Source organism: Cyprinus carpio, chromosome A10 (assembly GCF_018340385.1).
Source record: "Cyprinus carpio isolate SPL01 chromosome A10, ASM1834038v1, whole genome shotgun sequence".
Taxonomy (NCBI): Eukaryota; Metazoa; Chordata; class Actinopteri; order Cypriniformes; family Cyprinidae; genus Cyprinus; species Cyprinus carpio.
Window position 1 is genome coordinate 10,935,915 of NC_056581.1, and position 17,692 is coordinate 10,953,606.

A 17,692-nucleotide genomic window follows, 5' to 3' on the forward strand; every position below is an offset into this window, starting at 1 on the left:
TCCATCGGAGAAAGTGAAGACGACTGAATGTACAATTTGCATAATAGGAACAACCTACAAAACGCTCTGCACTATTTCATTGCCTGCTCATTTGCGGAAATATTAAGTATGCAGTTAAAGTCTCCACTTTAATTGGCGATTGGAGGACTCCATCACTTCCGAGAACGTCCCCGCCTTCTGATTGGCCACCTGAGAGCGATTGCTTCACCGGCCCCGCCCACTCGGCTCCTCCCTGTTGCTTTCGCTGCTTCTTGTTCCAGTACTGATTTTTAAGCAAGCACTGACACGACCATATCAGACAGCGAGAAAAGCGGGATTGTACTGCGTTTAAACTGTTTTTACGTGAGGATACGGGAAAGCCGCTTCAAGTTTCTGAACATCTGGGCAGAGATGTAACAGTTTCCTGGCATTGGCGTTGTGTTTTTGTTGCTTTTGTTGTATTTGTTGTGAGGACCTCCCTAAAGCTTCAACTCAGGAACTCTGACATTCCCTGTCTTGGCAGCTACACTGTTTTCCTTTTGCCGCAGTAAGTCTGGAATTTATAAATGACACAAACGAGCAATTTGCCGCAATTTACAATGCATTTAAGATCCTTGCTTTGGCTAATGATTTGTCATGGTTTTGAACATCAAGTTGCATTTCTTGCTACAACGCATTTTGTTACATGCTCTTTTAAATAGTGCAGCACTCTTACCCTTTTTGCAGAGTGGTTTTAAAAACGGGTTAATCCCAAATTATTCCCAGTTAACTGGGGACATGTATTTTACTGCATAGACAACCTAATTAAACAAACTGCGTGCTTTTTTCTGAAAAGTTTTTAAGAACTTTTGGAGTGTGATTTAATCAGTTACTCAATCAAACGTGACCACTGACATGTTTACATGGATAATGACCATGATTTGTATGAGACAGAATTTTGTTCATAAATTATTATTGGAATCTATACACATTACATTTACAGTATATGATAGGTGCATTTGTATGTTGTATTATACATGGTTTATTCTAACTAATGTTCACAAATGTAACCAGTGGGATTAAATGGGATAATGGCGTTGCTATTGCTTAGTTACAAAGTTCAAGCATTTTAATTTCTCTAGACTAGTCTTGACTTTGTACTAAACACTGGACTGATATGAAAGACCGAAGGTTTTATACTGTCACATATCTGCCCATATGTGTTTTGCTGCCTTCAGCAGCTACATTTTTGTGTGTTACAGTGTGCAGAAAATGGCAACTGCTCTCAGTGGACGCCCACCTAACAATCGGAAAGGCCGTATTTTAGGCATTATTGACGCCATCCAGGACGCTGTCGGACCCCCAAAGCAGGCGGCCGCGGACCGCCGGACCGTAGAGAAGACATGGAAACTCATGGACAAAGTAGTAAGTGTCCTGAGTATGTTTACAGTCTTGCTGGCGATGACGCAACAGTGCTTCCTATACTCTCCCGCGCTGAGAGACTTTTCCATGAAGTCGGTTGTTTGGAAGCGTTTGTTTGATACATTGTAGCAAACTGTTTACTGTCTGGCGGCAAACTCAAGAAGTGTGTTCATAGCTTAAATCCACAGTTAGCTTCATTTACTCTATCCATCTGCAGTCCTTTGTAATTTTTCAATGTATGAGTAATATATATAGTCATTTATGTATGCGTGTGTGTGTATAAAAAAGGAAATTTATATTTTAAGCACCCTTTCTTGTTTTATATATTGTCATGTTTTATATATATAAAAAGTAATAACAGAAAATGTATGCACTCCTTTTGTGATTTAAAAAATATTATTTATATACTAATGTATACATTAATGCTATATCTTATGTGATTTATTTCCCATGCATCTGTCATATAATATTTTACAAAATATTTGTCAGAAATACCATCTACCTTTAAATTATTATTGATTTTTAAAAAAAAAATTATTATTGATTTTTCTTTATTTTTTTTAATTGCTATTTACTTTGTTCTCAGTGAAGAGGAGTTCGTTTTTCTAAGCCGGTGATGTGTGTGTGCTTTTTTTTTGTTTAGGTGAGGTTATGTCAGAACCCCAGACTACAGCTGAAGAACAGTCCTCCGTACATCCTGGATATTTTACCTGACACTTACCAGCACCTGAGGCTGATTCTGTGCAAATATGAAGAGAATCAGAGACTTACTCAGCTAAGTGAGAATGACTATTTCAAAGTGTACATCGACAGCCTGATGAAGAAATCCAAAAGAGCAATCCGCCTCTTTAAGGAAGCCAAGGAGAGAATGTATGAAGAACAGTCACAAGACAGGTAGGATGCTTTTTACTTCACTTATAGTCTGTTTCACAAGTGTTCTGGTCAGTGTTTTGTCTATTACAAAGTGAAACAAAAGGAATAGAGCAGACATCTCACTTTTGTTCTATGTGCATCCTGCTTGAGCTATCTGTTTTAACACTAGCAGATGGTTTTTAAGATCATCTTCAAGCGTTATCACGGTTGTCAGTCTCATAACTCATACGGCCTTTCTTTTTGGCACTGATCTGTTGCCCTTTGAACGTCTTGTTGGATGGACATAGACATAGGAGAGGTCAGGTCACAAGACTGGTCTGTTTGTTGGGTTTCCTCTGGTGTCAGTTGGAGTCATGGCTAATTATTATGGAAATCCAACTCTTGATCAAGAACAGCAGCCCTAATTAAAGAGACTGACCCCCTCTGGATCTAAACCCTTGGTGAACTGGGCAGACTCTGCGCAGGGCGAGAACAAAGTGAGGGAGATTATTAACAGAGTAAGTGTGTCTCGGGCATAAGCTGACACAAGCAGAATACTCTCACTGAGGGCCATTAGAGCTCTGGGTCAGCCTGTGCTTTTCAGAAATAAAACACGGCCCTTGACTACAGAGGAAAATCTTAGCATTCTGCTTTACTGACAGCCAAGCGTAACATTCCCAGCATCTGGTTTAGAGTGTAACCTCACATCAATTAAACTGCATTTAGGCCACTGACTATTTGGGAAAATACTGCACAGTTTGAAAACGTATCATAAGGCGTTTGATACTGCCAGCAGATAATAGTGTTTCAGCTGTTGGTTTATATCCCAGTGCTTTTGATTGGCAACTGTGGCTCGGGTTTTGGCAGAAGAGTTTAATTTCAGTAATGCTTTCTATCCCAGTCTCACCAGATTCTGCAGGGGTGAAAAGATGATTGAAATGACATTTTTGGGGGGGTGATGGAGAGGTAAAGCAGCATTTGTTAGCCTGCGGACACCAACTGACAGACCGTCCTGGCACGTTGTCATATCCAGAAGCTGTGACACTCGCTCTGGACAGGAGCAGGGGTATCGTCTGACAGCTCCTCCACATCTGCTGTGTCACTCGTGTTTTAAATCTCCGGGGAGAGATCCTCTACTTTGCCTTCCAGCCTTTGGTTCCCTGTCCCACACAAAGGGGGGGATAGAAATGTGTCCTTTTGCAGATTACAGAGAGGAAAGGAGGGAAGACAAAAGGTTAAGAAATCGAGATGAGTGCAGGGCTTAACAATAAGGATGGTTTGAGGGCCCATTGCTAGTTGATGGAACTGTCGATAGTCAAGTTAGTGCTGTGCTGTCAGGGTTTCTTATGATTGTTGATCATGTATAGATTTTTCGTGACTTGTAAACGGAAATGTTTGGTTTTCTCACATTGAAAATTCTGCTAATGTAAATATGTTGCCACGGTAACATCTGGCTGGCTCACATAGATTAGGTTTTTTGATCTTGAGCGCAATAGTTATAATGGAAATAATAAATGATAATAAAAAATAAAATGTAATAAATAGAAATACATTATATATACACACACATATAGATATTTAATAGTATATTACCATTTGGAATAAATGTGTATGAAAATGTTGGCAGGGCAAGTGAAAGTCCCGCTTAGGCCAGCAGAAACATTCCTTATTATTAAGCCCACTGAATGAGATTTGGAGAAAGGACAGAAGAGGCAGTACGAGAGGAGGGAAACAGGATAGAGCCATGTGGAAAAGCAAGGAAAGTTCATTCATAGTGCAGTGGGGCTGCGGGGAGACATCAGTACAAAAGCTAGTCCCCGGCCTGCAGCCAGGCATCTTCATAGAAGCCCCGCATGTGCTATAGTAATTATACTGCAACTCCTGAGACCAACAATGGGACTGTCTTTTTCTGTCTCTCTCCCCCAGCACGCTCCTGCCTTATATATCATCTCTGGCATCAACTTTAGACAGTCTGTGGAGGACAAAATAGTTTCTAAATAACTTATAATGCCTAGTTTTGTTGTCATTGTGATCCAGTCCACAAATATGCACTGAAAATATTTTTTAAACATTAAACATAATAAAATTTTATTTTTTATTGTTTTATTTTTAAATGACACTTTTTCATTGTTCAGCAAATCTGTTACTATTTTTCTTTGTTTACATTGTTGCACAGCTGTGGGCAAAGTACAGCAACAACAGAAAAAAAAATAATAAAAAAATAACCGTAAAGCCACTGATGGAACAGTAGGGGAAATAAATAAACGTGGTCTTTCTTTGTTTCTATAACTGCACAATTGTTAAAAGCTATTAAAAAGTATTGTCATGGTGATGATACAGACACCCATCTTCAGACTTTGTGCTGTATTCTAGCAGTGTCAACCCTGTTTGAAAATTATTAGAGGATTGCTGAGGTTCTGAGTTCCTCTTACTGGAAAGATCTAAATGCATTACTATTATATTAATATTGAAGTTAAGAGTTGGACAAAACGGTGGTCTGGAACAGAGATGAATAGGCCGGATGTACTGAATCTAGTCGAGAATGGCAAGCTTTGTTGTATCTGGGGCTGAGGTGGCAGTCGTAAGCCTTGCAGTGTTGGATCTCTCATGCTTAATCTCCTCAGTGTCTTTTTTGGTGACAGAGATGGAAAGCATTGTGGAGAGTAGCATGGAGCCATGCAGTACACGCCAAACTTCGCTGAAGCCTCAGAGTTGGCCTCATTGACGCGCTTGCTTCTCAGTCATCATGCATCAAGAGAAGATCGGTAGATGTTTAAATGTTGCTGTGGCTTTGAGGTGTGAGCTGATGACAGAGAGACTGCTGTCAACAGAGATAGAGACTTCAGATGCACTGTTTTCAAACTCGCAGAAGAAAATATCTCTGAGGTTTGGCCTTTAAGCAGGCCACAGACGGTGGGGACGGTCCATGGAGCTGTTTTGCATTCACACTGACTAAAATTACAGTGTATTAACCCCATTCCTTACTCTACCTCTTCCAGCCTCATCACATCCAAATACAACGTTTTTTTTTTAAACCTCTTGAGAGCCGTTTAAGAGATCCAATTCCCTTCTGAGAAAGGTAATAAACTGCACTTGCTCACAAGTGGCAGCCGTCTGTTTAAATCTCCTTACTCAGCTTGCTCTGTTTAAAGCCCCTTAACAGCTATGGAACATTTGGGGAAGTTTTTGCTTTCCGCAAATGTGCTAAAATAAAATTTTCTTCCCAGCTTGTACCTCTACTCCTCTAGCACCTGTAAACCAGTGTAGGTGTTAGCACCATGATGTGATGTTTGAAAAGTTTTATTTCCTTAAAGCACAGGATGTTTAACGCCCTCACTGAATAACCATTAATTCGTGTTTGACCACAAGCTACTATGTTCTCCGTGCAGATTTTCGATGGATAAACACAATGCTCTAGTTGTTGGAACAGACATTTTTGGAGCCTGTTGCTGTCTGCTGTGAGTAAACAGAATAGGATCAACATGTTACAGTACTGGGGGCAACAGGAACGTTACCGGATGATGCTTGGAATGAACGCTGTCCTGAAACAGACTGAATGTCATTGCTAACATAGCAGCAGATTTGATGGAAAAGGTCTCTGATGTAGCTTTATCTCAAGACTTTGTCTGAGCTGGAGATGAAAAGCTGAAGTGAAAGTGCAGACCTTGAAAATGCAACAGAGCTGTGGATTTGAAACTACTAGGTAGAGGAACTGAGAGACCAGCATGTTTTCTTTGACCTTAAGCACATTGCAAAGAGCATCTTTTAAAAGGTTAAATTTGTTATTTTTTCTGTGCAAGCAGAAGTTAATGTTCAGCGATTTCTTCTTCCCTAGGAGAACTAATTATAGGTTAGCTTATTTGGTGGATGAGCACAATTACCCATTCTCCAGTAGTTTCTGGTCAGAAAAACTTTTCACTATGCCTCAGATATATATACACACACATACATACATACATACACATATATATATTTTGGATCCTCATAAAGACCATTATAAAACAGAAAGTTCCAGGAAGCTGATTGGAAATACCATTTTGTTGTTTACCTGTCATGGACTGTATCTTCTTGTTGAAAGGTGCCTTTTAATAAGTCTAATTAATGAAAACATTTTAATTAGGGATGCACAGTATATTGAAGCCATATTGCTCAACATTAGAGTTTTTCTTTTTTTCTTTAAACGTTTGGGTTTGATAAGACAAGTCTCCTATGCTCATTAAAGCTGCATTAAATTGCTCCTAAATAGTCAAAACAGTAATATTGTGAATATTATTACAATTTAAACTAATTAATTTAATTTAATGTATTGTAAACTGTAATTTATTCCTGTGACAAAGCTCTATTTTCAGCAGCTATTAAATCAGTCTTCAGTGTCACACAAGCCTTCAGAAATCATTTTAACATGCTGATTTGGTGCTCAAAAAAACCTTTCTTCTTATTTTCTATGATTAATGTTTTAATATGGGTGCATCCCTTGGTTTAACATAGCACAACCTTGTACCTTATTGCTTAAGTATACAAAGTAATTATTGACTGCATGATGGACTGCAGCAGGGCATGTCACCCCTTGACTGGAGTTAATTGGAGTTATTTACAGAGTAAGTGAAGCCCTCCCATGGAGAATGAAAGGAAAATGTATCCTCTCCTCATCTCAGAGCCTGCAGACCAAATGAGCCCCTCTCCACCCCCCAATCTCAGCCTTCTCCAGCTGCATCCATCACACACAGGAACAATGAAGTTCAAACAGCCAAATAACAGTGGAACAGAGCCAGATGTTCTACTTAATTAGGGGTCTCCCCGCTCTCTGGTCACTCTTTCATGTTTTCCTGCTCCTTTATCCCATTGTGTAACATGTTTGTCCTGCAATGGGGGCTCAATTAAGTCCTCCTGTTATTGCGATTATGTTTTTGTTTATTTCTTTTAAATTGCCTTGTCAAATGTAGGCCCAGCACTGTGATTAATGAGCAGTCTGCATTTGGGTAAAAGTGCAATTAGCAGCACTCAGTCTACCACCAATCAGATGGCACATCACATATCCCAACTCCCCCACCCCACCACACCTCGGTTACTGCACCGTCTGCTCTGCAGTGTAAAGATTAATTAAATCCAATCCATGGCTAAAGATGAAAAAAATTCTCCAAGCCTTAGATCTAGGAGATACAACTGTTTAGTACTTTGAATTGGCGTCCCTGGAAAAGACTGAGCTTCTGAGAAATTCAGAATAAATTCAGTGTCTATGTTATCTGTAGTTTAACTGGATGGGATTCTCAAGGTCCCAAAACTTATCCAGACTTTAAAGGAAGTGGGTTGCAAGAAAGGCTGGGGTGAAAACCGGAAAGGAAAGACGTTGGGATATATGACCTCAAGAGGAAGGGCAAACACACACATACACACACTCTTACAAGACCGGACATCTTTACATTGCAAATCAGTGGCACTGAGTGCAGGTATCTGTTATGATTTTTGTCACTCGGATTCTGTACTGTGCCATTTAACCCTCTTTTCAGTCATCTGGAGGAAAACTTGAGGAAGTGCCCCATAACATCCTGTTCTTGTGTTTCTCTTCCACAATTATCCTTTTTCTGTGAACACAAACACATTTAGGTCAGAATACATGTATACGCAAGTAGACAAATGCTTCTAGCCAGGAATGCAGTTCATATATCAAGGGTTGGTCATTAGCAGAAACTTTTTTTTTGGTGAACTACTTTAATGTATTATTTTAAATAATTTTCTTGACTGAATTTAAAAACAATTTTTTTTTTTTTAAATATATATTTAGAATCTAAATATCGATCATTTAAAGTATATCTGACAGAAATTAATATAATTGCATCCCTAAATGGCAAATTTGAACTCAGTCATTCTCTTGAGTTTTGAGGTTTAGTAGATTACCGTCACAGTAAATTGCATTGCATTGCAAAAATTGGACTTCAGTGCATTGCAATTCCTTGGCCAATCTTTTGTGTTTGTGTGCTTGTATAGAGTATATTTCTAGCCTTATTATAATGCAGTGAGCTGATTTCAGATACAACACCCACCTATCCTTAAACCACACATCACCCTTTTGTCTTCGTGATTGTCTCTTTGTGCCCCAGCCCCCTGAAATTTGGGGTTCAACCTTTGCTGATCTCATTTGGAAAAGCTTAGAGATGGGACGCCTCCTGAACTGAACATCTAATGAATTATCAGCTTTGAGGTTTAATTTGTATCTCTGTTGGTGGTTTTAAATGTCAAAACATCTTCTTGCTCTCTAATATCTCACTTGTTTTCTCCATCTTTACCTCTCAGTCTTTAAGTTCTGCGTCTCAGGGTGTCATAGGGCGCTGTCGTGCTCATGAACTGAGTGGGTGAGTATCACACTTTCCACGGCAGTGAAAATGTGTTTCTCTGAAACCAGAGCCCTATTTGTGACGGCTTCTTGTCATCTAAGTGACTGCAAGTGTGTGTTGGCGCCATTTTTTTTTTTTGCACGGGCAGCAGGTGGAACTTCAGCCTGGATTTAAATCAAGCCAACAGCAAATCAATAGTAGTCTTGACAGCTGCGTCTCAAGTGGTTAGGTGACAAGCCTTTTGTTCCCATGTTTGCTCTACATCTTGCAATGTCCTGACCCCGTCTGAGTGCTGGGTTAGGTCCATTGTGGCAGATGTGTGCTTTAAAGGACAGAAACCTGCCTTGTTTCCGGTCCGGCAAGGTGCTTGGGGAGTCGGGTGTGTGTGTCCACTCGGTAGAGGGAATGATGACTTGTCTAGTAAGGTTTCATAAGTGTCCATATGGGACTTTGTTGTGTTTTTGTGTGTATGTGGTGCTGGTCTTCTGGGAGTCTGGCTGATGTGCTTGGTTTGTTATGATGTGTTTGCCTCTCTCTGTTTCCTCCTCATATACAGTGTATATACACACACACACACACACACACACACACACACACACACACACACACACACACACACACACACACACCAGCAGCAGGCCATCTGAGCCCCAGTCACCATCCACTGCTGTTGAGAATGAAATCCCAGAAGGCAGACTGTGAACAAACAAAACTGAGCCAGAGCACTTAAACATGCTAAATACATACGGAATATAGCCACAACATGTTTTTCTGTAAAGAAACCCTTAAGGTTTTGAAAGAAATTAATACTTTTTTCCAGCAAGGATGCATTAAAATTGAAAGTGACAGTAAAGACATTTATAATTTTACTGTTTCAAATGAATGCTGTTCTTTTGAACTTTCTAATCATTAAAGAATCCTGAAAAAATATGTTATTGATTATAGAAAGTGCAACTGTTTCAGCATTTGTAATAATTAGAAATGTTTCTTGCAGCAGCAGCATATTAATATGATTTCTGAAGGATCTTGTGACACTACAAACTGTAGAAATTTTGCTTTGCCATCACAGCAAAGTTGTTTTAAACTGTAATAATATTTCACAGTATTACTGTGTGTTTTTCATCAAATAAAACCTGGGTGAGGCTTCTTTTAAAAACATAAAAAAATGCCTCCCTCCAACTCTCATAGCTGTCACCATACATTCAGTTGATTTCAATGAAACATTTGTCTGCATGTGTTACGATACAACCTCAGGTTTGTAGTTTTAAAGCAGCCACAGAAGAACACCTGCCGGAGCTCTGAACGCCTTTTGTCTTTTCCCACCATAAAATTGGTGACCTCATCAGAGGGACCACATAAACGCTTCTGTCGGGCTGCATGTTGTGCTGTTGATGTGCACAGGATGGAAACTCTGAGCTGGCAACGGCTTCTTTTTCTTTCTGTGATCAGAAACCTTCCGCAGACTCAACTTAACTGCCCTCAGCACTCGCTACCTCAGTGTGAAAGCCTGTTTAAACTGTCAGACTAGATTAGGCCCTCTGGGATCGGTTGCCTCCTGTCCAACCATCACTCAAACCAAGAGATGTGTCATTCATCATGGGGTGTGAGAGATGTTTTTGAAGTATGTGGTCTCGTCAGTTATCCGTTGCTCTTAAACGTATGATTACATGATGACCAGTTAAATTCTTTGTGATTCAGAATTCCAGGAAGAAACCACCTAGCAACCAGTGATATCACCCTAGCAACCACATAGACATTTTCTTCTTTTTTTCCCCTCTTTTTTTACCGATATGTCTTAAGTGATGTGTCTTAGGATAACAGAAAGGCTACTTCATTAGCTTAACAACTTTTAAGCATTTTATTTAGAGTAATCAAACTCTTGGATATCGCAGACATTTCCTTAATTAAAACATCACGGTTAAGTACTTGGACATGTTCGCAGTGTGAGTGTCTGAGGGTGTGTTTTTTCTAAAGGCTCAGATCTGCATTTACACTGATAAGGCAGAATGGATCCTCCAACAACCTTCCTTAACTCAAACCAGTATTGATCCACTCTGTTCCAGAAGCAGCATCCTCTTTGAGCCCATGAACAGATTTGTGAAACGAGAGATGTGGAGAAACAAACTCATCACTCTTTCATAAGCACCAGTTCTCTAAGATTTCAGAAGCAGTTCTAACGACCTATATTTACCAACCTTGAAAAACTCTGTCTAGTGTATGATGCCTCATGCTTCTCAGAGCAGTTGATATCTACGCACAAGAGTATGGGAAATCTGTCCAGCTGTTGTGATAATTTCCTGCCTCTCATGGCAAATCAGACAGCCGTGCCGCCGCAGCTTCCTAAAGTAATCATCACTCAATCTACTTAGCCCTGTAGTCTTGCACCAGGAAACAGAATGTTGCCTGGCCACAGATATGGTTCTCTTTGTTTACCTCATTTGTTTGGTCTCTACATTGTAAAGCTAGGCTGAGAATTTGAATAAGGTTTCAGGCAACTAGTAAAGAAATTGAATGAAGCTGAAAAATGTAATTTGGCTATTTCATAGCTTACCTCTGCACCAGTCAGTTTCCTGCCAGTAATTGTGGTCAGTATCTACATTGTGCTCGTGTGTGTCAGTCTTATCACTATGTGTGCAAAGCTATATGAACAGGAAGTGACTGTGAAGCAGTGTCCTTCACATGGCTATGATTTCACTCTGCTTCCAAGTTCCTGCTGGTGTTGGCTTGAGTTTGCCACTGGGTTTGTAGCTGGTTTCAGAAAGCTGATCATCGTAAAGCTAATCTTAGATCTCTTTTTCCTGTTTGTCACTGAACTAACTGTAACATGTTCCGCTGATTCAGAAATGGCATTTCAGGTCGCTCACAGAGAAAAAAACAAAACAAAAAAAAAACATTAGCAGTTGGGGTCGATGTTTGAGTAGAGTCAGTGGTGCATGGGAGAAATGGTTCTATTTTGTTAAAGAGACACAGCTTTCATAATACCTTAATATTACAGGAAATGAAACAATGCGGCTTTGTGGTGTTCTGGAAGTGATGGTCGAAATATCTTCTCCAGGATATCCTTCTAATACCCGCACATGACAATGAAGCAATGTTTTATCAAAAAGTTGGTATCATCACATATGGTTTGAAGGTCATACTTGCAGTTTAAGTTCATTACGCTGTAGACCAGATGCTTGTTCCAACACACATTAGATTAAGACAACAAGGCAAGGTTATGAAATAACAACCTGACATTCTTTGACTGCTGGGATACTAAACACAGAATAAACAATAGTTTAATGTCATATTCTGAGTTATTTACAGCTTTATGTTTATGGACCCCATCTGTAGCATGCTGTAGATTAGCACAGAGAATCTTTGGCTTGATATACAAGGATGGGATGGAGAACTGATGCAGTGTTCTGGGTTTTTACAAACTGAGATTATTGACTGCATGCTACAGATGCAGATAGACTAAAGTTGTAAATAATCATGAATGTTCTTTATTAAGAAACTTTGTAAACCACCTGCTTCTCAAAGAGCATTTGAGAATATAGACAGTGCACACAGAGGTACAAGACTTCCGTATGGCAGCAGTTTATATTATAATGCACACTGCAGTTATAAATTTGCATGATTAAAAATGGCAGAATTGTTTTTTTTTTTTAGATGAGTGCAGATGTTTTTTTTGCCACAAAAAGACCACAGCGTGGAGCTTGCATGTATTGAACATCTTCATCTGTATGTCTTGCAAACATTGAAAATGTTTGGTTTTTTATGATGGATGTTTTTATTGCAAATTTGCTACTTTAAATATTTAAAGTGTGTTTTAAATATATGATCAAGCTTATGTTATCTAGCTGGCTAGAATAATAGAGGCTTGTCGAAAGTGTGAGAATGATTTAAGGCAATCAGTTATGATTTTTTGGCCTCCAACAATTATGAAAACAAGATAATCAACATAAACCAAATGTTTTCATTTTATCTTTTGTAATAAATACACTTTAATTTAATATATATATATTTTTATTTTACAAATATTTTACATTAATATATTAAAAACTAATTTGTTTTGAATTCATTTTTTTATTTAATTAGTTGAATTATGTATGAAGTTTAAAGTTCAAAGAACTTCACTGCTGAAATTTTTTTAAAGTAAATGTAAGGATTTCCTTTATTTCGAAAGTCATTACCTTTTTTTTTTTTTTTTTTTTGCCGGAATCAAGCAGCCGTATAATGTTTTTATCTAAAAATACAAATATGATATATTTATTATATAATAAAAATATTCTATATTTAATGTTTCATTATATAATATATATATATTTTTAAAGTTCTTTAATTAACATGCTGTGCTGTGTAGTTTAACACATCCCTTTTGAAAATTACAAATAAATCTTTTTTAATCAACTGTTTTTGACCAGACCAGAAGGAAAAAAAAAACCTTTTTGTAGAACCCCGCTGTGTATTTTATATCATGTTGGGTGTTTGTTCAGAATTATTGCTGATTTTGCACAGAGATATCTTTCAGGAATCAATAAAGTACATCTTTTATTAATCTATTTATTAACCTATACCATCTGCACAGGAAACAGGCCGAGAAAGAGAACAAGAAAGAAAGAGCAGGGCTGAGTGAACGTGTGGGTGCCTCAGCTATAGAAAGAAATAGGGGTGTTTTACTCATGTCTGTGAGTAAGTCATGGAGCCAGTGACACAGGAGGAAGGTATGATGGAGTCTCCCTTCAGCGTGAGAGTTTTGCAGAGCTCTCATATGCTCCTAGCTGAGCCATTCCCACACTATGTTCAAACCCGGGGATCACCCAGAACTGACATACCTTCTCCAACATACTCACAGAGCCTTGCTTTCACTGTGACAAATTCAGGGAGTCCCCTCTTCTTCATCCAGACTCTGATATGTAATGTCTTCAGATTCTCTCTGAGTTTCCTCCAGGATCATACACACAGGGGGAATTAATAGTGCTGGTGTATGTCAAGCTATTCCAGGTGCATCATTGCGCAGTAAGGGAAAATCCTCACTTTAGAGTGATGCAATTTCCTTTCTCCCCTTAGTTTATTGCTGGAAATTAGGAATGGGTGTGAGTTTCAGAACGAAGAAATGACAGCGATAATCGATCATGAAAAACAATGTTTGCGTTTCATTTTGCTTTGCTTTTTTTTTTTTTTTAAATCTAAGAATTTAAAAATCGTTTGTATTCTATTCTTTTGTATCCCATTTTTTGTAATGTAATTTAATAAATTTTTATTTTATACCTTTAGTTTTACATTCTTTTACTTTTTAAATCTTTTTTTTTTTGTTTTAGATATTTTTGTGTTTATTTTATTTGTAACTTTTTTTGTAAAAAAAAAAAAAAAAAAAAAAAAAATTAAAGTGCTTTTAATTTTTTTTTTTTTTAAGTGCAAACCAATGCACCAGCTAACAATTTCTGTCTGTACGTAGAACAGTTTAACAGAATCCAACTCCCTGTCCTTGAAAGCTGTGTTTAGCAATTGGTTTAGTACCGGAGTAAAGTGACCAAAATGTCCATCCTTCCTGCAAATATGAAAGCAAACGGCCTGAGAGCACACTGTGGCCCAGAAACAACCCATTCGGAGCCTGAAATCTGGGGCCCATCTGCTAGGATGTGGTGAGATGGACATGAGTGGGGTTGAGCCATCTAGCAATTATAAGTCTATGGCTCAGGCCATGCCAGAGAGAGGTGCAGCATGTAGGCAGAGAGGAGGAGGAGGATGTCTTTCTTTAGAAATGCTGACTGTAAAGACTCAGTGACATGCACTTAGTCACTTCGTGGGCGTGGATGCCGTTTTATTCATCTGTTTATTCCTTGTGTTAATGAAGAAAGCCTTTTAGCCACTCAAGTCATGCTTGCAGTTTGATTAAAGGGTCAGAAATGTTAATGCTAGAGGAAATGGAAGTGTAACCTTTGTGCAGGAAGTGGACAGGAGCTGACAGAGCGTGTGAATATGACTTCCATTGAATTTCCTGCAGCACATCCTGTGTCTGTGGGAGGACGAAGTTCTTTGTCAATCTCTCGTTCTGTTAGCCAAAGGTTTGGAGACACAAAATATCATAAGAAGAAGCCATAAGTTTGTCCACAAGAGTTCAGGAAACGTTCTAGAAGGCGCAACTAGCATCTGGGCTTCAGAGGAGATGGAATGCGTGGGTTTGTTTGCTGACTTTTGTGCGAGATTGTTTGCTTGTGACTGTGTGGTATGCATGTGTTTGTATGTGCGAGCGCGCGTGGAGGCGCCAGACTGGGGCTCTGGTGAAGAGTGACATTTATTAGTTATCTAGAATGATTGATGGTGGGCTTCGGTTGAGGAGCTTGCGTGTTTGTCCTAGGCCTCTCTGCCCCCGTATGTCAATTGGCTGCTGCTCCGTGTCAGTGCAGCTCGGTGAGGTGTAGTAATAACTGCAGTTATCAGTTGAGTTTGGGGCTGAGCTGGTGACTCACTGCTGGTCTGTGATCAGTGTAGTTTGACACCCACACACTCACCAGACTGCGCTCTGAGATCTTGCCATGACTCTAGGCTTGTCCAGCTCAGATCATGAGGCTCAAATCGAAAAGTTTGAACACTGAACTTGATATTAAAATGCAAAGATTTCTCCCAACTTAGAATATAAAAATCTGAGCCGAACTCTCCAGATTCTCCAGACTTGACTGTAACAATATTATTTCTAAAGAAGTCGAATGGTACAAATGGCATAGGGGCAACACAGAGGTGGAATGTTTTTTTTAAATTTTACACTTTAATAAGAAGTTTTTAAATAAAGTAATATCATCAATTAATCAATTAAATCAATAAAAACATAAAAAAAAACACAAAAGACAAATATAATGTTACAAAAGATTTCTATTTCAAATGAATGCTGTTATTTGGACTTTCTACTAATCAAAGAATCTTGAAAAAAAGTGTATCATGGTTTTCACATAATAATAATAATAATAATAATAATAAAATACAAATACACATAGCTAATAATAAGAGATGTGTCTTAAGCACCAAATCAGCAAATTAGAATGAGTTCTAAAAGATCATGTGAAAATAATAAAAATAATAATAAATAAAAAATATATATATAAAAATATTTTGTCACTCATTTTTCTACTCCTCAATATAAAATTCAATAAAATAACAAGAAAATATATAAATAAATCTGGCTAAATCCTTTTATATTGTAGGGCTGCAACTAACGATTATTTTGATAATCGATTAATCGGTCGATTATTTTTACGATTAATCGATGAATCGGTTTATGTACTTATATTTTAGTTTTGCCCATTTTTTTCCCCCAAGTAAGTTATTAACAAAGGGTCTTTATCATTCAACATAGACTTTTTAGAGATTTTAACCATTTTGCATTGTCATATCCTAATCAAAAAACATACCTGGAGTTGTGTTTTATTATGTGTTAGTTATCCTTTGTCGAACTCTTCTGCAATCAAAACACTGACCCATACATACTCTAGCAAATTTCACAAGGAGATTTCAAATAATGTTTTCACCATGGCAGTCCTTAGGGCTCCTAAAGTAGTTTAACATCCCGAACAAAGCTTATTAAGGAATCTTTCAGAACATATTTTTCACGAAGAATAAGAATAAAAACAGAATAAAATTGCAGTAAATTTAATTTTATCACAATTATCCTACAGCCGATAAGATAATTAGCATTTAGCAGCCATTATAGCTTATGCTGTGAAACTGTAAACAATCCTTCGAATAAAGTGCCAATGGCATGAAACCTGAATGGAACTCACATTTTAAAAAGTAAAATTTAAAGTAAAAATCCATCAGAAGGTTGTCCAGAAAAAAAAAATTTCACACACACAAAAAACCTGCTGTGTGAAAAAGAGCAGTGAATACTTAGAAAAAAAAGTGCATTTCAAATACATTTAAACATTAACCTCTCTCAGTCAGTCATAATTAGGCTGCAGGACTGAATTACAAACTGGTAAACGACAAAGCTTTAAATGTTAATTGTTAAAAAGCAATGTTATCAGCTTTTTACGACTAAACATTTGCAAACAACATTGTACTGCAGAATCTGCACAAATAAAAGTCTGCACACTGTGATTTTCATCGGATTTAAATATGTAGTGGTCCTTATAACAGTGCAAAATTCAAAAATGTAATAAAGCGACGTCGATAAAATGTTAACAAAAACCGCTTATGCCTGAACTTGACAGGAATTCGACTAACTGTGGGAAATGAGGCAGAACACTATTCACTCATTATTTGAGAAAAAAAACTTTGCATTGCAGTGCAAAAAAGGTCAAACATGTCCAAATGTTCAGGGTTTTAACAGTTAGGCTTGCTCTCTTTTTAGAGGATATGTTTCCTGCCGCAGAAAACAGCCGCAGTTTACAGGTTACTCTTCTTTTTTGAAGGCTCAAAGTAAAGTGCTCCCACATTTTGGATGACTTCGTCCGATTAGTTTTATCTTCCGCTTTTTTTCTTTTTCTTTCTCGAGCTTACTCCACTGCCGTCTGCCTCACCCATCACGCTGAATGCTGCAGAGACGCTGTGCGGGAAGCACGTGACATAAAACGAGGCCAGCTATTGGCTATTCGCTGCATCTCCTGCTGTACTGGCTGAGTAAAACCTCCGGTGGCTCATTACTGCCACACTTTGGTCACAGCAGATTTAAAATATGCACGAAATGAGCCGCTTACGGCAAATAAAAATTATTTAGCAACGAATCGATTACTAAATTAGTTGACAACTATTTTAATAATCGATTTTAATCGATTAAATCGATTAGTTGTTTCAGCTCTATTATATTGCATACAATATACTCAGGAGAAAAGCTACAAAATGCTCTGGCTGTACCCTTTTAAAAAGTACAGATATGCACACTTTAGGAACTCAATATGTACTTGAAAGTACTAAAATGTATTTTTACTTTTAGACCATTTAGAGGTACATACACTACAAAGATGTAACTTAGCTTTTGTATTTTAGGGTACCGCCCCAGTGACAGCTTTGTATATTTTTTTCTGAGAGTATACTTAGAAATGGTGCTAAGGGTAGGTGACGAAATGGCACATTTAGTACAGATATGAATTTAAAAATGGCTCTTTGTCAAAAACAAAGAGCCCCTTTCTCTAAGCTAAAAAAAAAAATCC

At 38.0% G+C, this 17,692-nt stretch overlaps 1 protein-coding gene across 2 annotated transcripts in view; it reads left to right on the top strand.

Annotated features, from left to right (window-relative positions):
• The first annotated feature begins 246 nt into the window (after positions 1 to 246).
• The window catches only part of LOC109112058 (E3 ubiquitin-protein ligase CBL-B-like), a 64,999-nt gene continuing 47,553 nt past the window's right edge, over positions 247 to 17,692 (top strand). The window contains exons 1-3 of one of the 2 annotated variants that reach the window (XM_042765173.1): positions 247 to 526; positions 1,221 to 1,383; positions 2,024 to 2,274. In XM_042765173.1, the coding sequence (XP_042621107.1) occupies positions 1,231 to 1,383; positions 2,024 to 2,274 (404 nt within the window). In that variant the 5' untranslated portion in view covers positions 247 to 526; positions 1,221 to 1,230. The remainder of the gene's footprint in view (positions 527 to 1,220; positions 1,384 to 2,023; positions 2,275 to 17,692) is intronic. The other variant, XM_042765172.1, reaches the window with a different exon arrangement.